Here is a 25,703-nt window from a genome sequence, read left to right on the forward strand (position 1 = left end):
GAAGTCACACATTCGGGAGAATCATATGCCTAATACCCACATGTAAGGTCCCCAGGAGCCTCCTTTATTTGCAAGGAATCTGGCTAGTCAAGCTCGCACTCAGGGTTGCAAAGGTGTGCCGAGAGTCGATGAGTTACTCTCCTGGGAAAAGAACATTCCTAGGGCTCTCCTTTTTTTTGGGGGGGGCGCGGGAGGGCGGGTACCACGGATTGAACTCAGGGACACTCAACCATTGGGCCCCATCCCCAGCCCTATTTTGTATTTTATTTAGAGACAGGGTCTCACTGAGTTGCTTAGGGCCTTGAGGTTGCTGAGGCTGGCTTTTAACTCACAGCCTCTAGCCTCAGCCTCCCAAGTCGCTGGGACCACAGGCCTGAGCCTCCGCGCCTGGTTTAGGACACTTCTGATGGGCCTCGTCACTAACACGCGCAGCCCTGGTGCGCCTTCGCTCCTAGCTCAACAGGAAAGCTGCAGTACGTGCCTGCCCCGTGCAAGTGGCCGGCGGGCTCGGGGGTCGTCGCGAGGGTGCAGCCAGGGGGCTGCGGGCCGGCACGCGTAGGTCCTGCCCATCGCAGTCCCCGACCCGGCGGTGCCGCCGCCAGCCCTTGAGGGGGCGCAGTGTGAAAGTCTGAGGCTCACGCCCGGAGCCGTGACCAGAACACCCTACGCCTCAAGTCCTCGAAGAAGCTCGTCTCCCGAGGGCGACCGAGTGCGGGCCCAGGTACTTCGCCGGCGCCCGTCGGATTTCCGGGCTACAGTTGCGCCTGCGTGCCCAGGTTGCGGGCACTGCGCGGAGGGCGGCAGCGCCGAGCGGTGGAGATGCTCCGGCGGCGGGGCCGGAAATGAGAGCGGCCGGGAGAGAGCCGGCGAGGACTCAGCACGCGCGCCGGAAGTGTGCACGGCCGGGGAACGCCGGCGACGGAGCCGGAAGTGTGCGCGGCCGGGGAGCGCCGCGAGCGGGCTTCCGGTGTGTGTGGCCGTCACGCATCGCGCGGTTTTCCCGCAGGCCCTTGTCCTGTCTTGTAGAGGGCGCGGGCGCCGTGCTGCGTTCCGCGGCCTGTAGTCTCCGCGCGTCCCAGCGAAGGCAGCCCAACATGAGCGGCAAAGAAGGTGGCGTCCCCGGAGGGCTCGGGCGCGGGCGCGGTGACCGTCGAGTCCCGGGCTGCGCCGCCATCCTATCGCAGCGGCCGCGCCCGCCGCCGGGAGGCCCGGGGATCCCGGGCGCGGGAGGCCGGGGCGGGAGGGCGCGGCGGCGCGAGTCCACCTAGCGCCCCTCTCTTCTGCACAGGCCCGGGCGGCTTCAGGAAGAGGAAGCACGACAACTTCCCGCACGGCCAGCGCAGAGAGGGCAAGGATGTGAGCGCGTCGTCGCCGGTGATGCTGGCTTTCAAGTGTAAGTGCCCCGGGCTGGCGGGCGGGAGCTGGCCGCGGCGCGTCCGTGTGCACCTGCTTTCCCGGGCTGCCGCTGTGGGCACGCGGGTGGTTCTGCCTGGAAAGCCTGGAGTCTAGGCGTGACTCCAGGGCCCGCTGCCCCCACGCTGGCATGAGGGCACGAGTGAACGGCAGTGGGTACTGAGCACGGCACGGGCCTGGACGTTGCCCTGGGCCTGGTCGTGGTGCCTCGGCTAGTTGCCTAGCATATTCGTGTTCATTGTGTGTTAGTTTTGTTAACCAGTCTTTTGAAGGCAGACTGTTGTGATCTGACACAGGAAGGGACCATTGTAAGTGGATTACATACGCGTATAGATCCATGGTCGCCTTGTTCTCAGCCTTCTAAACTGGTCAGGTTTCTCTCCATTTTGAAACCACAAGACACACGTTCTCTGCCCCCTCTGTCTACTGACCTGTACTGCATAGTTTCTATGGTTCAGTAACAAGGAAGGTATTCACCTGGCCGGTTCTGACTGGCAGTCATTGGAAGCTAGATTGGGGCTTGAGGGATTGAGCTGTTCACAGTATAAGCCTTCTGACTACAAGCAGCTCTCTGTTCCTGGCCATAGAGCTGCGGGAGTGTCCTTATGAATGGTACCTACTTTCCCTAAAGAGAATAAGGAAGAAACCATGGGTCCTTAACCTGCAAACCTCAGACATCACACATTGTCACTTTTACCACATTTGCTAGAAGCAAGGCAGTTTTAAAACTACCTCATGTTTAAGGGGAAAGGAATTAGGTTTCATTTTTTAAAAGGGGAGAGTCACAGATATTTTGAGGCTAGCACAGTATCTACAGTGATCTCCAGTGATTCAAGAAAATTAGCTGGAACTGAACAGAGAGCATACTGATACAGCTACATACTTGGGGGAGAAACTAGCAAGTCAAGTGTTCTGCATTCACATTCCCATATAGCACTAGCTACTTCTGGCATGTTTTGCATTTCTGCCTGCTTTGGAGCACATAGTTCTTCAGCTTGGAGTTGCTCCTAACTCAGTGCCTTCATTGCCTATTTGGTGAATCATGATTTTCTCTGAGATCTGGTTCAAGTAACTTGTTGGTGGTAAACATGTTAATTATCCATCCACCCAGTGAAGAGACGGTTATTGATATCTCTTAGCTAAATCTAATATATATATTTGCTATAGCACAATTACATCTTATTTATTTGTTTTATCTCTGATACTGGTCTGAGCTCCTTGAGGATAACAACTGTATCTTATCTAATTTTATATTCACCACATCCAGCTCACAGTGAGCCTTGAAGTATGATTAAATAATAAGTGTCTATTACCTTGAAATATTGGATGAAATCTTCGCCTAATTTCATCTTAGTAATAAAAGCTGCTTATAAAAATTATAATTGAGGTTCTGGCCAGCTACTAACTTGGCTAATAGTTTGTTTAAGTTCTTGCTTTTTAATTCTTGGCAGAACACATCTGTCGATTCCCTATAAGCCAGGCAACTTCCTGGGTCTTTGGAGTGAAAATGCTTCTGAAATAAGGTCATTAATGAGAGAAGTAAGTGGTTTATGGGCATTTCAATGATGATGCTTGAGAATTTGGAAAGTTGATACTTGAAATTTGCCAAGTAGCTCTGAAATACTCTCAGCCATATAAAAATAGACCTTTGTGAGGTGATGGGTGTGCTCCTTGGCATGAGGATGTCACGGTGTCCATGTGTACCAGCATCAGGTTGTATGCTGTATGTACTCATGATCGTTTTTTGGTGCTAGAGATTAAACCCAGGGCCTTGTGCATGCTGGAAAAGTGCTCTGCCGCTGAGCTACATCCCCAGCCTGTGTGCACAATTTTGATGTGTCAGTTACAACTTGGTGAAGCCATGATGACAGGAAGACAAGCAAAGAAAAGGAAAAAGTCATCAATGTGAAAAAAGGCATTTATTTTCTGGAGATATACATATTGTATGTGGAAAGCTATTTTATCTTATGGGTGACAATTAAAGTTAATTTTTGTAAGCAGTTTGTGTCATTTTATGATCACATTTCATGTTCATGAAGGTGGGCATGTCTTTATATTTTGCACAAAATGCTCATTGTAAGCCTCCTTTGTGGGAGAACCCAAATAAGACATGTCTGCAATTTAAGAATATTTTGGTTTCTAGTAGAGCCTTTAATTTCCATGTAATTTAGAAATAAGGTGATTTTGTCCTCTTCATTTTTGTAGAGTAAATAATTGCTTTGTGCATATTAACAGTATTTTTAAGTGCAGTTTTTGCCTTCTAGCCATTTTGTATTCTAAGCAAATTAAAATATTCTCCTTCTCCAAGATTGCCATGTGTCCTTGTAAACATTACAGGTCTGTGGGAGGAGGTTTCAGCAGAGGTCTTTTTTTTTTCCTTTTAAGTTGTGATGATACAATAACTTTGTATTATTTATATGTGGTGCTGAGGATGGAAAACAGTGCCTCACACATGCCATTCAAGTGCTCTACCTCTGAGCCCCAGCCCCAGCCCCAGGAAGGTCTTCAATGAGAACACTATCTAACAGAGAAAATGTGATGAGATGATGTAGTTGGTTAAACTTAAACCCAAGGTGCTTCAGGAAATACTTTGCTGTCAAAGGTACAAAACTTACTTCATTAAAAGGAGTCATTAGATGAATATTTTACTACTGTTGATGCATAAGAGTAAAGAAACTTAAAATCTTATTTTACAATATCAATTTTATTTTTTAAATATTTTTTAGTTGCCAATGGATTGTGCTGCTTTTCTGCAGGTAGCAGGACATGAGGGAAGGCCTTGCAGCAGATTGAACAGTGCTTTAGAACTGATTTGTATCAGTAGCTCTAATGAATAGTTATAGTGTGAATTCCAGCAGCATAACGTCCATTTAGAAAGGCTGCTGTTCACAGTTACAGGGAGGGACAGTTCATTGCGTGCTGGAGTTAGTGCTCAGAGGGAAGGTGGATTTGTAGTATCTTTTCACAAATTTTGTTTATGGGAAATAGCATTCCACTGGCAGGTGGTAGATTAATTTCAAACTGTAGATGTGCTCTTGTCCAGCATGTTGTACTACGGTGACTTTAGCTAGCAAGTCAAGTGTTTTTCAACATCTGTTTCTGGGCCTTCACCGCTGTCTTGTGCTCTGAGGATGCGGTGGTGTGGATAGAGCTCTTGCCTTCATGAATGAACCAGTTAACACACTGATAAGTAGACAATATAATGTTAGCTGGTGAAACATAAATGCTGGGAAATAAGGAACCAGCAAAGCATGGTCAGGGTCTAGAGAGGAAGCGAGAAGGGGCAGCTGCCATTCACACATCCGAGTGATGAAGTGTGGATCACGAGGTGGTCAGTGGGAATGATGTTACAGAGTGGCAGCAGTGTGAAACAGGAGTAGCAGGAAAGCAGTATGCAGGCCAGGGAGGGTGTGATTTCACTATTTTAATATCTTGGATTCTATGCATTACTTTTCCTGCAGGTGATCTTAATATGTCTAGAGACTCCTGGTGTTGGACTGTTTTAGTTTTTGTTATTTATATATGTGTATTTTCTGTGTAGTATAATAAAATGAGCTTTTTTTTTATTCTAGAAAAGGTAAAATATTTTCTTTCAATTAAATTAACCTTTTTCTCCATTATAAGTATACCCAATGCCACAGATGGGGTCTTTTAAAAAGTAATAAAAATAATTTTGTTACTTGGTATAAATTTTAGTAAAGAAAACATCTTGAGACTGAAACAGCAGTTCATGGTGAAGAGTTGATTATTTTAAGAAGCTTAAAAAACACTTTGTGTTTGATTATTATTAAATTAGGTTTTTTTGTAAATAAAGGCAATTAGAATAAAAATCTTTTCTAATATTTGTCAAAAACAATTTGAGCAGAAGAAATGAAAATTTATTAGTTTAAAAGCAATTATATTTCACCAGTATAAACAGAAATTCCCTTCAGTAGTGCCTTTAGCAGTAATTGCTCATACAGGATCAGGAAAAACAGGATAGGAGTCAGAGTGGTCACATACAAGCAAAGGATGTTTGGGGCGAGACGTTTTAGAGATTGTGCAATGCCTTGTTCTATAATCAAGAAGGAAAAGAGGAGTGAAAGTGGGGAAGGAGACTCTCGTGGTTACATAGTGTTGTGGGGACTCTGGTCTCTTCACAGTGACAGGATGAATCATCAGACTGTAAATTAACTGAATACCACAGCTGCTTTCAGTCTCCCTTGTTCTGGGAACTCTTACTTTCTAGTTTTCTCCTTGGTTCTCCTCTTCCTAGATTGATTGGTCGATTTCTTTCTTTTTCTTTTAAGTATTTTTTTAGTTGTAGATGGGACACAAAATCTTTATAATTTATTTATTTATTTATTTTTATGTGGTGCTGAGGATCGAACCCAGGGCCACACGCATGCAAGATGCGCGCTCAACCACTGAGCTACAGCCCTAACCCCTGATTGATTTCTTTCTTTCCTTTTTTTTTTTTTTTTTTTTTAAGTGTGGTGCTGGGGGTTGAACACAGGGTCTTGCACATGCTAGGCAGACACTTCATCAGTGGGCTGTGTCCCAGCCCCCTCTTTATGATTTATCTTCTCTTCTTTTTTTTTTTTTTTAAATATTGTGTTTAGTTGTAGGTGGACACAATATCTTTATTTTATTTATTTATCTTTATGTAGGGCTGAGGATGAAACCCCGTCCTCGCATGTGCTATCCAAGTGCTCTACCACTGAGCCCCAGCCTCAGCCCCTCTTTCTAGGTTTCTCACATCCTGTGTTGTCTGACTCAGTTCTCAGCTGGTCTTTGCTGAATACTGTTTGGTTTAGCTCACAATCATAATGATTGTGAATTTTCAATCTTTTTTTCCCTCTTTAATTCTTGAAAATAGTATTTTTTCAAGTACATTTGGTTTGAATGCAGTATAGTAACAAGGTGAAATAATGTGCATTTTAGGTTCACATGGTTTATTTATTTTTTTAATTTTTAAAAATATTTTATTTTTTAGTTGTAGTTGGTCACAATATCTTTATTTTATTTTTATGTGGTTCTGAGGCTCGAACCCTGGGCCTCGCACATGCTTTGGCGCTGAGCCACAAGCCCAGCCCCCAGGTTCACATGATTTATAATAAATTGACTGGGATGTTACTAGATACTTACGTGTGATAGTCATATTTTTAGCTTTTAAGGAACTGAGGTTTGGTTCATAAAGCTCCTTTCATCTTCATTTTAGTCCACCAGTGCTGCTTTAATGCAGTTCATGAGCTTTGTTAGCCTCAGGGATTCAGGAATGGTGTGTTTCTGTGCCTCCTTGTCATGTACAGAAAGGTATTTGGAGGACAGTGTCCTCCTTCCTGGTTTGAGACTAAGTGACTGCATGTTCTGCTCATGTTCCTTGTCAAGTGAAGGCAGGTGGCTTCGACCAGGTCTGCATTCGCCTTGCGGCCTGCTGCATGAGGGATTGAGTGAGCGCCCGCCTGCTTACGGTCAACTGTGTTTTCAGCGTTTCAGCAGGAGCTGGATGCGCGGCATGACAAGTATGAGAGGCTGGTGAAACTCAGCCGGGACATAACCGTTGAAAGTAAAAGAACCATTTTTCTCCTCCATAGGATTACAAGGTGCGTAAGCCTGTTTAAAATTTGTTACAGTTGGATACAATTACATATGTTTTTTATACCTCAATGAACAGTCACTTGCTGTCAGATGTGGTGTCTTTGGAATATATTGGGATCAGAGAGTACATTTTAAAACTAAATGTTTTGTTAAAAATAGGTGGGGAAAATTCTTGATTTTGGAGCAGCCAGGGATTTTCTGTTTTATGAAGATCAATCATTCAGATATAGCTATTTGGGAAAATAAAATTTGGATTATTTATTAGAGCCTAATACATTCAAATTTTACTTTGTTAATAGGTGTGAAAATTTAATATTAAATAAATGTTAAGGTATGGTCATTCTCATTTGTTTCCAACTCATTGCACTCTTTCAGTTGTTAAAGTTGTTCTGTTACCTTCATACTGTTAACTGTAGTATATACACTGCTGTTTTATTCTACCTCTTGTAGCACGTGGTACTGTCAACTGCTTGTCTTTGAAAGCTCTTCTTTGTTTGACTTTTCTGTTATTGTCTTCCTTTAGGACTTTACATTGTTCTTTTTTGGTACCAAAGATTGAACTCAAGGGTGCTTAATCACTGAGCCACATCCTCAGCCCTTTTTTGAGACAGGGTCTTGCTCAGTTGCTAAGGCTGGCCTTGAACTTATGATCCTTCTGCCTCAGCCTCCCGAGCTATTAAAGGCGTGTGCGACTGCGCCCAGCTTACTATGTTCTTGTTCTAGGCAGACTGTCTGTATTTGATGTCTTTGCTGAAAGTAAAGAAACCACCTTAGAGTAGCCTAAACAGAGCAGGGAAGTGCGCGGCAGTGATTACGCAGATGCTGCTGTGTGTCTCCCAGTTTTCACTGTTGCCTCTTCCTTTGCTTCATACTTCATTTGGCCAGCTTCCTTTGCTTCTCTGTTCCATGTGGGGTAGAAGGTGCCTGCCCTGGAGCCCCCAGCTCATATGTCTGGGTCCTGTTCCAAAAGAGATTCTAGTTGCAAATTCTAGATGCCACTCCAGAGGGATAGCTGTGATTGATGTTCCACTGTGTATCTTATCAAGCATTAGGTAAGGCCAACTGTGATAGCCTTTTGTTATCCAAAGCATTATTGAGATATTCCTTCACTAACTTAAAACTTTTTTTTTGCATGATACTGGGAATCAAACCCAGTGTTTTGCAGTGCTCCATCCCTGAGCCATATCCCTAACCCTAACTTAAAACTGGGTGTTGAGTCCAGGGGTTACTCTATTATTGAACTACATCCCTAGCCATTTTTATTTATTTTCTTTAGACAGAGGGTCCTTAAGCTGCTGAGGCTGCAGTTCTCCTCCTGAGCCTCCTGAGTAGCTGGGATTACAGGCATGCACCACCATTTAGAACTTTTAAGATAAGTCTCTAATACTCTAATTTTTATTCCATTAACTGGAAGCAGATATGCCATACATATTCATTGAATGTGGCAGTTGATCTTTTTCTTATCTGTCTAAAATCAATTTTTGTACCTAGTAGTATATTACAACATTTTCCATCCTATTAATAAAATATAATTGTAGATAAGGATTAGAAGTATCTAAATACATAGATATTTAGTCCCAGTTAATTCATATTTGGATGATTTTGGTTTTTCATTATTAAAGCATCTGGCTGAAGTTCTGAAAGTTTCCAATATCTTAATTATAGTGCTCCTGATATGGAAGAAATACTCACTGAATCAGAAGTTAAATTGGATGGTGTCAGACAAAAAATATTGCAGGTAGCCCAGGAGCTGTCAGGAGAAGACATGCATCAGTTCCACCGAGCCATCACCACGGGTGAGTCTGCCTTCACCTCAGTGGCAGCTGTGTTTTAGAAAAAATGCTACATGATTTATGTGTGAGTCGCATGAATTTTAATTGATATCTGGTAAAATCACATTGGCTGTTTAAAAAAAAACAAGGTCTTTTGGGTAATGTGAAGACAGTCTGAAAACATTCAGTTGGCTTTATTTTTCTGACTATGTAACAATAGTTTCTGACTGATATAATAAGATAATTGAAAATATAAAGATAGTAGAATGAACTTTCTTGGTTTTATTCAGTAGACAGGGCACATCTCATTTCTCACTAAAGGAAAGTCTCATAGTGATTCTCAGTTTGTACTTTGGTAATTCATGGAGGAGAGTTTGTCCCTCAGCCAGATGAACCCAAATGTCTCCCACTGTGACTCCATCTGGGAGCCTCGGGATAGGGTTGGATTTTATCTGTTTATTTTAAAGAATTTTGGTGGTCATCGCTGTCCCATGAGTTGAATGAATGTTCAGAATTCTCAGTCCTTTCTCTGTCCTCTTCTGAACCCAAGTCCATTGCTGAGAGAGGTGCTATGCCAATCGGGTGTACCCAGGACTTGTAGCAAGGTTGGGACACGTGCTCACTTGCCGTCTGCTCAGAGTGTGTCTAGTTTCAGCACTTGTTTATCAGAAATGATGAATTGTCTTTCAGCTTTGGTGGCAGATGATCGCTGTGTGTGCAGTGGGGTCTTGGAGGTGAGCTACATTGTTGGAGACTAAAATGAAAGCTCAGGTCTGCGAGGAGTTGTCGAAGCCATTCTCAGAGGAGTTAAGGACCCAATTCTGTCATTTGTTAGTTCGTATTAGGGGCTTATTTGTTTTTAAATAATAGCCAACAGTAATGAGCATGGTTTAATGCATTCAGTTTGTGTTGTCAGAAGGCACCACCTCAGATAAGATGGATTTCACTAGGGTGAGAAGTCCAAAGATATTGGTGGGAAGGTGAGGGGAAAGCTAAGCCCAGCTTCCAGCAGAAAATATCTGAGATATTTTCATGACCTGGTGCGGGAAAGTTCAGAATGACAGAATACAGCACCTGTTAAAGAACAGTGGATCAATTGAATATCATTAAAATTAAGGTGTTCTATTTCTCCAAAGTCGTTAATAAGGAAGTGAAAAAGCAAGCTGAAACATGAGAGAAGACATTTAAAATACACATTTGGATAAAGATTCTTATAAATCATCAAAAAGAAAAATATTGTAAAAATGAAGAAAAAACTTGGACAGAGGCTACCCTCCCCAGCCAAATAAGGACCGTCCAAATGGCTGATGTGCATATGAGAAGGTGCTCTTGTCCTGATTGACTGCATAACACAGAAGTAGGACCACAATGAGCTCCCCTTGCCCCCAGCGTGGCCTAGTTACAGAGATGAGCAGTGACTTAAAGGATGAGTTGGCGGCATCTGGACCTGAGCCTACGTTGCACACCACAGAAGACATGAAGAGGCCCATAGCAGCTCTTGTCATAATGCCTGAATTGAACAGTGACCACAGTGTCTGTCAGTAGGAAAGTAGATATGTGAGTGATATAGTTTTATGAAATCTACTATAAGCAATAAAAATGGCAAATACCTGCAGCAGTGTCACAGGAATCTCATGGTCACTGGGCAAAATAAACAGGCCAGAAGAGCACTTGCTGTGTCTTTCTTCTTAGGTGATGTGTGAGTGCAGGCAGGTTTGATGTGGGAGACAGAAGGGAGGATAGTGGTTTCCAGGAAATGGAGTAGCTGGCAGAGTTGTTGACTAGGGGCATGAGGGAACCTCCTGAGGTGATGGGAATGTTTTACATTTTGATCTGGGTGGTTACATGGATAAACACACGTGAAGATTCATTTATTGACTGTGTAGTGCGTAGGTAAACTGCACCTCATTTTTTCTTAAAACCAAGAAAAGCTGGTGTTGACACACGAGTTCTTTGCTCCCTTACCAAGGGGTCTCTTTGCATTGGAGACCACATGGGCAGTGCCTCCCTTTCTGGCAGTGCTGTGGTACAGGTGTGGTGTGCTCAGTGGAAGAGCCATGCATTCTTAGGGGTGGTGCTCTCTGTCAAAACCTCTGGTGGCTTCCCTTGGCTCTCATTCCTGGCTGGTGGTGGGTCGGAATTGTTGGCCATCTCTGCCTCACACTCTTGTACTCCACCTTTGTTCCTCCTAGTGGAGGTGCTGTGGGGAGAAGGTAAATTGGAACTCTGTCCAAAGTGCCCTGCAGGCTGCAGTTGGGTATGGATCTTGTCAGAGATGAGGCAGGAGCAGTGTGTTTGTACCTGAGTGCCATACTCTCAAGGGAGACCTGGTGAGTTATGGCCACCTCACCTCCCACGGCTACACCGCCACCTGGAGCAGTGGAAAGGTAGCCGGTCTCAGTAGAAGCTGTGGTGGGTGTGCACATGAAATCCTGAGGGACACTGGCTGATGGGGTTGGTGCTGGGGAGCCAGGTTTCCAGAAAGACTTTGATTGAAGTGGCAGCACAGCCTGTCTCACTGCATCACAGTGAGCAGAGTCCCAGTTGCAGGTCTCTGGAGCTTCCTGTTGGCTTGAGTGACTGAAGGCGGGTTTGAAGAGCTCTGTATTCCTGGCATTGTTTCCTTCACATCATGCAGGAAACCTGTCGTGCAAAAACTTAATGGCAACATATAAAAGCTGACCACAGTTGTCCCCACTTGTCAGTTTGATCTGTCCTTAAAACTTGTATCTTTGCTTGGCGCAGTGGCACATGCCTGTGATCCCAGCCACTCAGGAGGCTGAGGTAGGAGAATCACAAGTTCAGAGCCAGCCTCAGAACTTGGGGCAGCCCTTAGCAACATAGCTGAGACCATGTCTCAAAATAAAATCTAAAAGGCTGGGGATGTGGCTTAGTAGTTTAGTACCCTGACTTTAATCCCTGGTAGCATACATACACACACTCTTGTGTATCTTTATAAAAGCTTGTGTGTTTTCATCACAGTGTTGGTGTTGCAGATGTGAGAAATGATGTCATTTTTCATGTGTGGATCAAGCTTCCAGGTTTCTTACCAGGTTATGGCTAGGTTCTGTTCTTCACTATTCCCCAGGCACCGAGTGGGACATTTGAGATTTGGCCCATTGGCTCTACTTGGCATGTCCTTCACTAAACTCACAGGTGAGGGGTGGAGAAAGAGTGCCAGCAGCCAGGGCCACATGCATAACCACTCCAAAGACACCTTGCAGCTCTGCGGTGTGGCCTGCCTTGGTTGCCAGTGGTGTTTCTCAGATTGGGAGAGAGTGGGATGAGCACAGCTGCTCTAGACTTCTGCTCACTGGGTCACTGAGGATGCTCGTGCATACCATATAGTCTGTTTCAGGCCCTTGTTGGAGTTTTCTTTGAGAATAACCTACTCGTGGATTTTTAAAAGTAGGGATTTGATTCCTTATAGCCCATTTTGCTGCAGAAAGTCCTTAAAGTTATTTCAATTGAAGCAATAAAAGTTTTTAAAGTTAAGGAATAAAACAACCAAAGAGTATCCAGGACTTAAAAAATTTTCTGACACTTATTTAATAAAATTGACTATTTACAATTAGAGTATGTTAACAATAAGGTGCTTATGAAATGCCTGCTGCTTGTCATTGTTTGTCTTGGTGTTACTCCAAGTAGTTGTTCTTTTGACTTGGAGATAAAACAGTTCTGGCATTGAACTAAAAGAGTTCTGTGCCTATTAAGTATAGTGGCACACAGGCCATTTCCTAAGGGGTATTGTGGAGTACAGACATGAGTATCCTTGTGTTGAACAACAGCAAAACCGAAGGTCTGTTCTCAACATATTGCTTTCTTTCCTTTTAATTGATTGGTAGTACTGGGGATTGAACCCATGGCGTTCTGCCACCAAACTCTGTCCCTAGCCTTTTTAAAATTTGTACTGGGTACTGGACCCAGGGGTGCTTTACTATTGAGCTGTACCCCCACACCACCATCGTTTTTATTTTTTTGATTCATTAAGTTGCCCAGGCTGGCCTGAGACTGCCTCCCAAGTAGCTGGGAGTGCAGGCGTGTGCCACCGCACCGAGCTTGTTGGAGGTATTTTTTTAAGCCACTATTTTTATATTCATAATTTCTTTCAATTCTTGCAGTACCCCTAGATTATTTTTATCATTTTACAAGATAAGAAATCAAGGCTCACAGAAGTTATGCCCAAGGTAATAAGCCACCAAGGGTATCCTTGGTGTCTCTGAGTGGATTCAGTTTACCTCTTGACTTTAGAATCTAGTCCTAGTAAGGGCTTCTGTCTTGCTTTCCCCAGATATTAAGGTTCTTTTTATAAACCAGCATATGTTAATTGTTTTCTTTTTTCATACCACCAAACAACTTACACTGTTTCTTCATTGTCTTCCTCTCCCTTATTGGAATGTAGACTCAAATCTCTGCAAAGGTTTTATTTTTGTATGTACTTGAAAAATGTTGAAAGAATGAAGAATAAAACTATTTTTTTAAAAGACCCTTTTTTCCCCCCAACCATATCCTTTATCTGATGGTTTGCTTTTATGAGTTTTTAATTTTACTGTTGTTTTTTTCTAAAAGAAAATGTTTCCAGGAGCTATTTCTTAAACACAGTAGCTGGAATTGGATCAATATAAATGTATCACACTTAATCCAAGTATTTTCCAATAAAAAGGTTCTGAAGTCCATTATAGTCATACAGAGAAATATGATAGTTTCAGTATATTAGCAACACTGGGAAGGCATACTAGAAAACAAAGTAGGGTGTGAATATCTGTATCTGTTTAAGAGAAGTGCCAGAGACCTTGGTGAGTTAAAGTAAAGCCAAGTGGGGACACAAATGGCTGGCCGGTGGCATCCTGGTAGCTTGCCAAGGTGGAAGTGACTTCCTTCTCTTTTCAATGTGGGCTGTGCAGTAGTGGTGCTGAGCGTGCTCTGCCCATTTGATCATTCAGGGATGCGCTGTTCAGCTTCTACTGTCATCGGTGTCAGAACCACCAGGGCGTCAGCACAGGACTGAGGCTGGGGAAGGAGGAGAGTGGAGGGAGGTACTGAGGGTTTCTGGGGCAACTGTGGACCTGCAGGAGGGACTTTGGCCACTTCCTATGTGCCAGTGTCACAGCCACACCTGACTGCAGAGGAGAGTGGGAAATAAGGTCTCTCTGTACCAAGGAGAACAAGAGACGTTAGATGACTAGTATTTTTCTCTGCCCAGTGTGGTAATTTTGGGTCCTTTTGATTTAGCGGAAAATTTGGGTATATGCCTATTCTTAGATTTTAAACTTTTTGTGGAGATTTTCATTTTATTTGAGAGTATTCAGCTAATTTGTAAGTGATTTTATAATTCAAAGGGTGGTGGAGGACATCAGCTCCCACCCTGGAGGTGTTTCAAACCTCTTTATACCTCTGAACATTCCTGTTGCTTTCCTGGGGCTCTCTGGAGTTCAGGTCTCACTTGGTAAGGATGGGTCTTCTCATTGTTTTGAGGCTAGTGCACCAAGTCAGAGAGGCCCACCCTTCTCCTCACAAGACTCTCTTCCATCACACTGTGGTGGAGCACACAACAGTGTGGTGCCACATCATCTGCCATTGCCCCAAGTCCTAGCAACTACTAATTTCCTTTCTGTATGTATGAATTTCTCTGTAAATGTAGTTAAGCAACATGTGGCCTTTTGAGTTGGGCTGCTTTCGGGTAGCATCATGTTTTCAAGGCTATCTGTATCTTGGTATATATCGGGACTTCCCATACATGTCCCCCACGCTGGTTGTTCGCAGTCTGTTACCCGAGGGTACCACGTTGACTCACCTGCTCAGTTTCCCTTTTGGCCCCTGTGAGTGGCACTTCTGTTACCATCCTGCAAGCCTTCGTGTGGACACCTGCTTTCCCTCCTCTCAGGCACAGCCCAGGGCAGGACACTAAGTCCTGTGGAAAACAGTTTCTAGAAAGCATCATAAGCCTGTGAATGAAGTTGAGATGTGAGGTTGCGATTTATTACAAAGGCTGTCTCACCTGTTTACCTTTATATGCTTTGTTTGTTTGTTTTGCTGGCACTGGGGATAGAACCAGGGCCTCTCACATGGCCAATCAAGCACCCCACCACAGAGCTACACCCCAGCCCTTGCATTTGTTTTGTTTTTTTTTTTTTTAAGAATGAGTCCACAGTCTTGACTGCTAATTTTATTTTTTTCTTATTTTAATATTTTTTTTAAAGAGAGTGTGAGAGAGGGAGGGGGAGAGAGAGAGAGAGAGAGAGAGAGAGAGAGAGAGAGATTTTTTTTTTTAATATTTATTTTTTAGTTCTCGGCGGACACAACATCTTTGTTTGTATGTGGTGCTGAGGATCGAACCTGGGCCGCATGCATGCCAGGCGAGCGCACTACCGCTTGAGCCACATCCCCAGCCCTGCATTTGGTTTTTGATGGAGAATTGGGCTGATTGTGTATTGCTTAAGATGTAATATAAGAATGAGAGGGGTTGAGGTTGTAGCTCAGTGGCAGAGTGCTTGCCTAGCATGTGCGAGGCACTGGGTTCGATCCTTAGCACCACATACAAATTAAAATTAAGGCAGTTTGTCCATCTACAACTACAAAAAAAAAAAAAAAAAAGAACGAGCAAAGATAATTGGAAGCCTTTTATTGAGTTTCCCTGTATATGTTCCAATAGGGAAACAAGGAGAAAAATAAATTACATGAAGTCAGCCTCCAGACGTCCCTCTTACTGGAAGTTGATTCTGTAAATAATTCTGATTGGATTTTATCCAAGGTAAAGGCAAAGGGGAAGGCATTGTTTGATGACATGTGGCAGTAGGCTGAGAATTTTCACCTTGGGGATTATATGCTGAACATAACGGATGTCCTTGTCATCAAGTTGAAGCACAGCTTGTCTAAACATCCTTTTACCTACTTGTGATCAAAATGCCGTTCGGTATTTTGGGCCAGTTGTCCTTGAACTTTCTCAGTGATACAACATGAAACCTAATTTCTGTGGAACAGAATTGGCCACCTTACTTCTGAAGTGACTTTTGTCAAACATATCCTGAGTGTCCCAATGACAATTTAACATGACCTCAGGAAAACCTGAGACCTAACATCAGATAGCTACCCATGTCTGACAGAGAGTGGCACCACAGATACATTTTGGGTCCTCACATTCTGCATGACTTTTTCCCAATGAATAAATCAGGACTTCTGATTCTGAGTTTTCTCTGTAAGAATATATTTTTTTAAATGGACTCAAATCCAAAATAACTATAAGTCAAATACAACTGTCTAGATAATTCCAAATATTTGTGGTCCTGGGGATAGAACCCAGGGCCTCATGCCTGCTAGATAAGCACTCTGCTTATCTAGCATTGGGGAAAGTTGTAGTGGAAATTCAGTGGGAAAAGGTGAGAACAGTGCGCATGTTTATGTGGAGCTGCATGTAAAGCAAGTAAAACCGGGGAGGGCATGAGCATTTGAATTACAGCCCTTTTCACCTGACTTCAGGCCTCAGCTGTCTATGAAGGAAGGACTGACTGTCGGTAATGCAGCCAAGCGAGGTTCCATGGGCACTGAGAGCGGCCCAGGACTTGTTGTTCATTTCTTATCTTTATTGTTAGCAGTTTTATCCGGGGCTTCTTGGTAAAGATCCATGAAACTTAACAGCAGGGGCTTGAGCGGGTGCTTGCCCCCTGTCCACGGCAGCATTCTTCAAAAGCTGGAAGTGACCTGAACCCACCTGAGTGAGGGTGGACGGAGAGGCAGAATGTGGCCTGTGCATACCATTGAGTGTTTCTTCACCTCACAGAGGAAGGTAGTTCTGACTCATGATGCACATGGATGAGACTTAAGGACTTTAAGCTAAGTGAAATGACAGTCACAGAACAGATACTGTGGTTCCCCTTATGCCAGGTCTGTAGTAAAAACCAGGACAGAAAGACTGGTAGTTGCTGGTATCCAAGGAGGGAAAAACGGGGAGATGCTGCTTAAAAGAAGTTTCCAATTTTGCAAGATGAGGGGGTTCTGGAGGGCCTGGGGACGTAGTGCAGTGATAGAGTGCTGCCTGGCATGCACAGGCCCTGGGTTGCCCCAGCAGCCTACACCCCACACAGGGTAAGGCGGTGATGGTGTGTACACTATTAGGGATGTATTTATTACCCACTGACATGTACAATTAAAAATGGTTAAGATATTTTTGTTTGTTTGTTTGTTTTTGTTTTGGTGGGACTGAGCATTGAACCCAGGGGGCCTTTAACGCTGAGCCACACACCTCCAGTCCTTTTTATCTTTTGAGACAGGGCCTCTTTAGGTTGCAGAGGCTGGCCTTTAACTTATGATCCTCCTGCCTCTGGGATTAAAGTTGTGTGCCACCATGCCTGGCAATAATGAAACTAATTCTAAAAACAAAATCAAAAGGATTCTAATCACCATTATTCTCTAAGCAGGGTGACAGAATTCATTTTATGGTGAACAAGCATTGCTTGCTAAATTGCTGTTTTGCTCACAGAGACCAGTAGGGAGAAGGTGTGTCTAATCTGGACCCCTGGGCTCAGTGAAAGGCTGAGATTCTGCCTTCCCAGGTCGTCTGTGGCATACAAGGACATTCTTTTTTTTTTTTTTTTAAAGAGAGAGTGAGAGAGGAGAGAGAGAGAGACAACATCTTTGTTGGTATGTGGTGCTGAGGATCGAACCCGGGTCGCACGCATGCCAGGCGAGCGCGCTACCGCTTGAGCCACATCCCCAGCCCACAAGGACATTCTCCTTGGGTCTGTGTCACTTGGTTGAACAGAGCCTTTTAAGGAGTTTGTGGACATGCAAGAGGAGGAAGGGAGCTGAGCTGGGGGTAGGCACCGTGAGTTGGAGTGCCTTGCGTAGTTGAGGAGGAGTCAGTTCAGTGACAGGTGGAGCCACGCTCGCCTTTTACCACCACCGTCCAGATGCCTGGCAAGAACAGCTTAGAGGAAGAGTTTATTTTGGCTCATGGTTCAGAACACTTAAGTCCTGTGGTCAGGGCCTCCTCTGCCCTTGGCCTGAGGAGAGGCAGAGCACTAGGTGGGAGGGCGGGGGCAGAGGACAGCTGCTGGGCTCTTGACCAACCAGGTGGAGTTCCCAAGGGCAGGCCCCCAGTGCCTTTCTCTTCTAATCATGTCCCACCTGCCTGCAGTCACCACCTAGTGAGTCCAGATCACTAATCCATTAACTAGATTAATCCACTGATGGTATTACAGCTCTCAGTCCAGTCCTTCCACTTGCTACATATCCCAGCACATGGACTTCTGGGGAACGTTCCTAAATCTAGGTTCCTAGATCTGGACTGTAACAGAATAAGCCAATAATCAGTCAAAAAGCAAACTAGCAGCTGGGCACGATGGCACATGCCTGTAATTCGAGCAGCTCAGGAGGCTGAGGCTGGAGGATCGCAAGTTCAAAGCCACCTGAGCAATTTAGCGAGGCACTAGGCCTCAGTGAGACCCTGTCTCTAAATAAAATATTAAAAAAGAGCTGGAGATGTGACTTAGTCGTTAAGCACCCCTGGGTTCAATACCCAGTAACCCCCCCCACCAAATTAATTTGTAGGTAGTAAAATTGAGTGGAACCAACCTCCTGGCTTGGAGCTCCGTGTGAATACCGTGCAGCAGGCGCTGTGGTCTCTGCTCTGGCAGTGGGAGTGTTACGAGTTGCTCTTCCTACCGAAATGTTTGTTTTAAAGTCCATCTTAGTGAAGCTACATTATGTGGCAATCAAACAAGATTTCTATCTGCTTCTGCAACACGGTGCTCCCAAGTGATACAAAAGAATAATATTGTATTGCTAAAAATTTTGGTGGTCTTAGAAATAGCTATGTGTGAAGTAATGTCAAGTTCAGCAGGGTAGACAGTTTGGGGAGGGGTCCAGCTTTTTTTCTACCATGTGACTTTTTTCTGAAGTCAATATCACTTCATAAAACATTCGTGCCACTTTAAGAAAACTGGACCAAAAAAACCAAAGGCTGAATGTTTTCTTTGATGTTTGGATGCTGATCCATAATGGGAATGGGGGTGGGGGGCATGGGAGCAATGGAGGAACTTTAGATAGGGCAAAAGGGAGGAAGGGGAAGGGAGGGGCATGGGTAGGAAAGATGGTGGAACGAGATGGACATCATTACCCTAGGTACACGTAGGTACCTAGGTACACGTAGGAAGACACCAATGGTGTGACTCTGCTTCCTATATCACTAGAGACATGAAAAATTGTGCTGTGTATGTGTACTCTGAATTGAAATGCATTCTAATTAAGTAAATCTAAAATTTAAAAAAAAGAAAAAGAAAAAAAACACTGGACAAAGAAAACTTGACCTCATAAATTGGTCTATTCTGCAGTGGCTTGACATGACCAGATCAGGACCAATACTTGGTGATACTCTTTAGATGATTGCTTTTTGAAGGTCAGATATAGCATGTCAGACTTTAGGGGACATGATTAAAGCAGTGCAGGCAGGACCCTCTGTAACCGCTCAAGAAGAGCCCAAGGTGCAGTGCCTGTGATGGGGTCCCCTCTGTGAGCTGGGTCCAGGCAGCACCTGGTGTCAGTCATCCACAGTGGTGCCAGCACCCCTCCACCCTCTGCAGAACTTCACCTCCCAGAGTGAACCTGTGTTCCTACTGTGTTTTGTAGGTTTTCATAACAGGCATATTCCTAGTTATTAAGTGTTCTTCCACAACATAATTTTACAATACCCCGTTTTTTAAAAATGGATGTCTTCATTTAGTTGTGTTTCTATGTCTGCTCTGTGCAAGGCACTGGGGACGCAGTGGGGACAGCACTGGAGCACATGCCTTGCTCCAGCTAGCTAACCATGAGAGGTGGGGTGGTCAGTCCCATTAGGCTTGGTACAAAGGCCTGGGAAAAAGTATGCACCGCCTTCACCAGCACAGGCCTGGTGGACTCTGCTGTGGAGATGGGTGGTCGGGGGAAGTCTCCGACTGTGACAGTTCTATACATTTAGTTTCCCTTAGTGATTGTTTTTGTTTGTTTTTTTCAGGACTGCAGGAATATGTGGAAGCTGTCTCTTTTCAGCACTTCATCAAAACACGGTCATTAATCAGTATGGATGAAATTAATAAAGAGTTGGTATTTACAACAGAAGACAGTGGAAAAGAAAACAAGACTGTGAGAACTTAAAATATTTCTTATTTGTATAGTATACATAATGGCTTAATGGTCGTAGGGGATGGACTAGCTCCATGTGGAGAAGATTGAGATGGGGCATGATCCATGTGATTTCAGATTCTCAGCCAGGGAAATAGGGCTTTTAAATGTTCTAGTTAGGGATAGAAGAGGAACAGCTTGGGGTACATTGGGAAAAGAAACAATTTTCTGCCTAAAGCAAACACTGTTATTAGTTCTTTTATTAACCTTGTGAGATAAGAATTATCACCTCATTTTACAGAGAAGGAATTAGGCTTTTAAAGAATAGCTAACAAGAAGTCACACAAGTCAGGCATGGTGGATTGCTTCTGTGATCCCTTCGGGAAGATTGCAAGTTCAAAGCCAGCCTCAGCAACTTAGCAAGATCCTAAGTAACTTAGTGAGACCCTGTCCAAAATTTAAAAATAAATAAATAATACAAAAGGACAGGGGTGTAGCTTAGTGGTTATGCCCTGGGTTTAATCCCCAGGACCAAAAAAAAGCCACACAGCCAAGTGGCAGCACTAAGATTTGAAACCAGGCATTTTGCATCCAATCCTCTGCCAAGTCTCTCTGCCAGAGCTTCTCAAAGTGAGCTGCAGTGGCCCCTTGTGCTAGGTGCTGCCTCAGAGCCTTGTTGGAGAGGCTTTGACTTGAAGCTTTGTAGTGAGGCCATGTACATACTCCATACCCGAGGGATCCAGTAAAGTCGTTGTTGCATAGTGAGAGCTCTGAATCACTTAGATCATGATGCTTATGTCTGAATTTATGTAGCTCTTGTGAGTTAACTTTTTGCAGGTAGATTTTTTTTTTTAATATTTTGTTTTAGTTGTAGTTGGACACAATACCTTTATCTTATTTTTATGAGGTGCTAAGGATTGAACCAAGCGCCCCACATGAACTAAGCAGGTGCTCTGCTGCTGAGCCACAACCCCATTCCCTTCAGGTAGATTTTTTTAAACAAGCACTCTTTCTTTTTTCTTTCTGGATTTTAAGATAGAAAGAACACTGAGGCAACAGGGTGAGCCCTTTTTCTTTTTGTTCGTTTTGGTTATATCTGACAGTAGAATGTATTTTGACATATTATATATACATGAGTGCAACTTCCTGTTCTTCTAGTTTTACTTGCTGTGGAATTACACTGGTCATGTATTCATATATGAACATAGGAAAGTTATGTCCAACTCATTCTAGTCTCTTTCCTATTCCTATCCCACTCCCTTCTCTTCATTCCCCTTTGTCTGATCCAAAGTACTTCTGTTCTATGAGCCAACATCCACATGTCAGAGAGAACATTTGGCCTTGGCTTTTGGGATTGGCTTATTTCACTTAGCATGATATTCTCCAATTTCATCCATTTACCAGCAAATGCCATAATTTTATTCTTTTTTAAGGCAGAGTAATATTCCATTGTGCATACCACATTTTCTATATCTATTCATCTGTTGAAAGGCACCTAGGTTGGTTCCATAGCTTAGCTATTGTGAATTGAGCTGCTATAAACATTGACGTGGCTGTGTCACTGTAGTATACTGATTTTAAGTCTTTTGGGTATGAACTGAGGAGTGAGATAACAGGGTCAAATGGTGGTTCTATTCCAAGTTTTCTGAGTAATCTCCATACTGCTTTCCAGAGTGGTTGCACCAATTTGCAGTTCCACAAGGAGGGCCATTTTGAATGATGTATCTTTTGACATAAAATTCTGATAAAAATTTTTTCCCTTTTTTTTGCCTTTTTCCCCTCCTTTTATTGTTTTTAGCACCAGAGAGTCAGGATAGGCAGGTGGGAGGTGGAAGGAGCTGCAGGAGTAGACTTCCTGTAGGTCAGCTGGAAGCTAGTCTGACACATGGGCCCATGTGGCATGACTGCCGGGCCTTGAGGGCCCCATGGCCTGCGCTGCGCTGCGCTGTGCTACAGTGGGTGATGCTGACTGAGGAGCTCCGCTCTGACCAGTGAGGCTCCTGCCTGCTGGCGAAGGGTGGTGAGCTGCCGTGAGAAGCAAGCGATCCTCTTGACCCTGCTTCTTAGCCACCTGGGATTGCCACAGCCCCTTCCTGCTCCCTCCTCCCCAGACAGGAGTGACCAGAGAAGCAGACAGACTGGGAGCAAAGCGCTTGCCGTGCCAGGATTCGGTGCCAGATGGTTTTAGGTCATGGTGCTGTGTCGTCATATGCACTGTCAGGTTGCTGAGCCACGTTCCTAAATGGCATTTCCTTTTAATGTTGAGGGTGTTTGGTGCTGAGATTTGATAGGGCAAATGTTGTGCTCTGGTTTGCCTCCTGAGGATATTGTCAAACTGACTTAATTTAAAAATTACAAAGTCTCAAGCATACAGAACAGTACAGAGTAGAAAAAAAAGTGAGGGCCCTGTCCCACAAGCTGGACTCAGTGGTTGTTAGCATTGTGACATATTTACTTTTTCTAAATGTTTTTAATTAAGCCATTATAAATCAAATTAGCAATACCATGGTATTTCACCCTAAATACTATAGTATCCATCTTGAAAAACTGTACTTTAAATTTCTTTTCTTCACTAATAAATTTCAGGAAGATATTGCTGCCAATTTGTTAGTTGAAGTTTGTTAATTTTTAAATCATGCTTCTTTCTCTAAAATCAACTTATTTATAACCTCCATATCATGGTAGAAACAAAGAACTAATGTTTTCCTTAAGTTCATTTTTATGAATAGCTTTGTTTTAGTTGTAGTTGGACACAATACCTTTATTTTATTTTTATGAGGTGCTAAGGATTGAACTCAGTAAAGTAAATGCACTCATCTCCACCCCCCCTACCCCACACAACCTGCTTTTCTAAAAAGTGCCAGTCTCTGATAGGAACATGGCAGGTATTCACGATGTGGTTTTAAAGGCTTTGGAATGCACTCTTCTCCGAAGAATAGTGCACTAGTTCATCAGGTTATGTAAGTACAGTTCTTACCTGCCCACCTGTGCGGTTCCCGCTTCCTGCAGTCTCGGCTGTAGTTGCACCGTCACCTAGCCAGGGTTCATAGAGTTTAGTCTGACGTCACCACTACAGAGGTGACCCGGAATGATGTGGAGAGAGGGTTTGCACTTGGATGATCGCTGCCAGCACTGAGTGTGTACTTGTGTTGGAGCATTGTGCTGAGAATGGGGTCAGTGCTGTCTCATTTTAATCCATAAAATAAACCTCTGAGAGGGTCCTGTTATCCATATTACAGATGAGGAGACTGAGGTTTTAGATATGATAATTTGCCAGGTGCAGCAAGGTGCTGGAAGAGGTGGGAGGAGATGCCTCGAGGTCCTTGGAAGTGTTAACCTCAAAGCAAGAGGGACCACTGGCCTGTAGGAGGGAGGGCGGAGCACCTGGGGGTGCAGTGAGGCTCTGTTGGCAGGAGAGGCGATGCCAGGGAGTAGGCAGCTTGCTGACACCAAGAGGCTTGGGGTAGAGTGGGTTGCTCAGGGGAGTTGAAGGTTGGAGGAATGTTTAAGGAGGCTGCAGAGGGAACCGCCAAGGAGCGCTGAAAGAACTGGTGAGTAATTCCTAGTGGAACACACTCCACGTGGTTATGATCGCTGCACTCATCCTCCTGAGTAAAGGGTCCATGGGCAGGTTTTAGTATTGATTCCAGGTTCTGATTTCATAGGCCGAGTTCAGGAAGGACGCAGGAGTGTGAGGGAGCCGGGGTGCTGCAGCGAGAGGCCCCCAGTCATGGTGGTTAATGCTGAATGGAGAGGAGCCAGCTGGCTTGGGAAGGCTGCATAATTGTCAGTTGAATGTCAATTTTCGTGCTGCCAGGTCATGAGGCCATGTTGAAGAACACTTCCCTCTGTCTAGTGAAGCTGGAGGCAGTTGGTCTTCCTGGGGCAGTGTGAGTCTCAGAGTACCCTGGGCCTCTAGTCACTCCTCCCCAGGCCTTGGGCGGGTTCCTCTTCCCCAGCACAGGCTCTGCGTTCCTCTTGGATGCAGTGGACTGGGTGGCAGGGTTCCCGTGTATGCGCTCTCCAGTGAGCTTTCTTTGTGTGCATTGCTTTCTGTTTTTTGTTTTCTAGCCCTCCTTGGATGCACAAGATAAGCATCTTGTCACTTGGAAACTGAAAGTCACACCTGTGGATTATCTTCTGGGAGTGGCTGATCTAACTGGAGAATTGATGCGGATGTGTATTAACAGTGTGGGGAACGGGGACATCGACACCCCGTTTGAAGTGAGCCAGTTTTTGCGCCAGGTGTATGACGGTTTCTCCTTCATTGGCAACACTGGGCCTTACGAGGTCTCTAAGAAGCTGTACACCCTGAAACAGAGTCTGGCCAAAGTGGAGAACGCTTGTTACGCCCTGAAGGTCCGGGGCTCCGAGATCCCAAAGCATATGCTGGCAGACGTGTTCTCGGTGAAGACAGAAATGCCTGATCAGGAGGAGGGCATCTCCTAGAGCAGCGTCCCTGGCTGATTCTGAGAGACCAGTTTGTAAGACTATCACTTAGCATTTCACTGGACTTTGCTGTGGCATTGGCCTGAAGTGTTTTCAGTTGTATGTCTTCTAAGTTGTATGCACACTGTACATATAGTTTTCAGCTGAGGCCCTCTTGTCATTCGTGCAAGTGTGGGCACAAGTGTTTGCATGTGTGCCTGTTTGAGGTCTCTGCTGGCTGACCTTCACCATTTATCTGTGCTAGGTGAAGTGCTATGTATTGCTTTTTCTGCAGCACCTCTTTTAATGTTCTTGGTGTGAATGTTGCAGTTATCATTTTTAGTGGCAGCAATTGTAAGTTGGTGGTTTTGTTTTAGATAGAAAAGATTTCTTAGTTGCACTTCTGAACTTCCACACTTCCAAAACTGGCTCCATCCATGGAGCAAGGAGTAAAAACTAATAATCTGTCAACATTTTAAAATTATAAGTTTTGAGGTATTTTTGTAAGAATTCGTATAAAGTTCTGGCTAATTTTAGGCCATTTTGAGTTTATAGCCTTCCAGAAAAAATGGACAAATGCCCAGATATTAGTATCTTCACTGTTTTGTTTTCTGCAGAGCTGAGGGTGGAACCCAGGGTTGTCGTGACAGGCCGGTGCTCCACCACTGAGCTACATCTCCAGCCCCTCCTCATTTTTTTTCCTTTTGTTGTAGAAGATATGATGAGGAATTGGAGCTAACATTTTAATGTTTTCAGCGGTTAAGCTGAATTATGTATGTGTATGTAACTAATAAGCTTTTAGTGAGTATTTAGCGGGATTTTCCCCCTTGCCATTATTAGAGGCATGCTTGAAGGCTTTCCTGTTCTAGCATCTATTAGAAATTACACTTAGGTAATTGCAATGAAATATCGAAACACTTGAGTTGATCCCAACCTTTAGAGTTGTCCAGTGGCATTGGTAAAGTTGCCAAAGAAGATGTGTGGTACACAGTTGGGCCCCTGAGATGGCGGTGTGGTCTCCGGTGCTCCTCAGAGGGGGAGCGGCCCTGTGGGTGAAGGGACTGGAGCAGGAAACCAGCCTTCCCAGACCAGCTGGCTTAAGATCTAGTCACTGGGTTTTGTTTTTGGAAAGGTCATCTCCGCTGGTAAGAACTAATCCTTGACAGTGTCCCTTTTTGAACAGTGTCACTTAAGAGGATGGAAGTCAGGGGCCTGGTGCAAAAGCTGCTGCCAGGTGGGTGGTCCTGTGCCGAAGCACTGTCCTGCACCGGGGCACCACTCTATGGGATTAGCCCCTGTGCACATTCTTGTTACTTTTGCCATTTGAATTTAAATAAAAATAAAGTGGTAATGGATTGATAAATGTTTTACAGATGTTTAAGTCTTTTGAATAAAATAAAGAAATTAAGCTCA

The 25,703-nt window shown here is 44.3% G+C and overlaps 1 protein-coding gene and 1 long non-coding RNA gene across 2 annotated transcripts; both read left to right on the forward strand.

Annotated features, from left to right (window-relative positions):
* Nucleotides 1-931: 931 nt before the first annotated feature.
* Tsnax (translin associated factor X) lies at nucleotides 932-25,703 on the forward strand. Its single transcript, XM_078023052.1, has 6 exons — nucleotides 932-1,110; nucleotides 1,289-1,393; nucleotides 6,884-6,998; nucleotides 8,659-8,789; nucleotides 19,756-19,883; nucleotides 23,934-25,703. The coding sequence occupies exons 1-6, from the start codon at nucleotides 1,095-1,097 to the stop codon at nucleotides 24,309-24,311; spliced, it is 873 nt and encodes a 290-aa protein (XP_077879178.1). The 5' UTR covers nucleotides 932-1,094; the 3' UTR covers nucleotides 24,312-25,703.
* LOC144367289 (uncharacterized) lies at nucleotides 8,804-14,004 on the forward strand. The gene is made up of 2 exons (XR_013426612.1): nucleotides 8,804-9,499; nucleotides 9,902-14,004. It is a non-coding gene; the product is annotated as an uncharacterized LOC144367289 (long non-coding RNA).

This window comes from Ictidomys tridecemlineatus, chromosome 10 (genome assembly GCF_052094955.1).
Source record: "Ictidomys tridecemlineatus isolate mIctTri1 chromosome 10, mIctTri1.hap1, whole genome shotgun sequence".
Lineage (NCBI taxonomy): Eukaryota > Metazoa > Chordata > Mammalia > Rodentia > Sciuridae > Ictidomys > Ictidomys tridecemlineatus.

Coding starts and splice junctions, on each gene's coding strand:
- Tsnax (XM_078023052.1), top strand. Junction 1,394..6,883: donor GGTGATGCTGGCTTTCAAGT/GTAAGTGCCCCG, acceptor CTGTGTTTTCAG/CGTTTCAGCAGGAGCTGGAT. Junction 8,790..19,755: donor CCACCGAGCCATCACCACGG/GTGAGTCTGCCT, acceptor TGTTTTTTTCAG/GACTGCAGGAATATGTGGAA.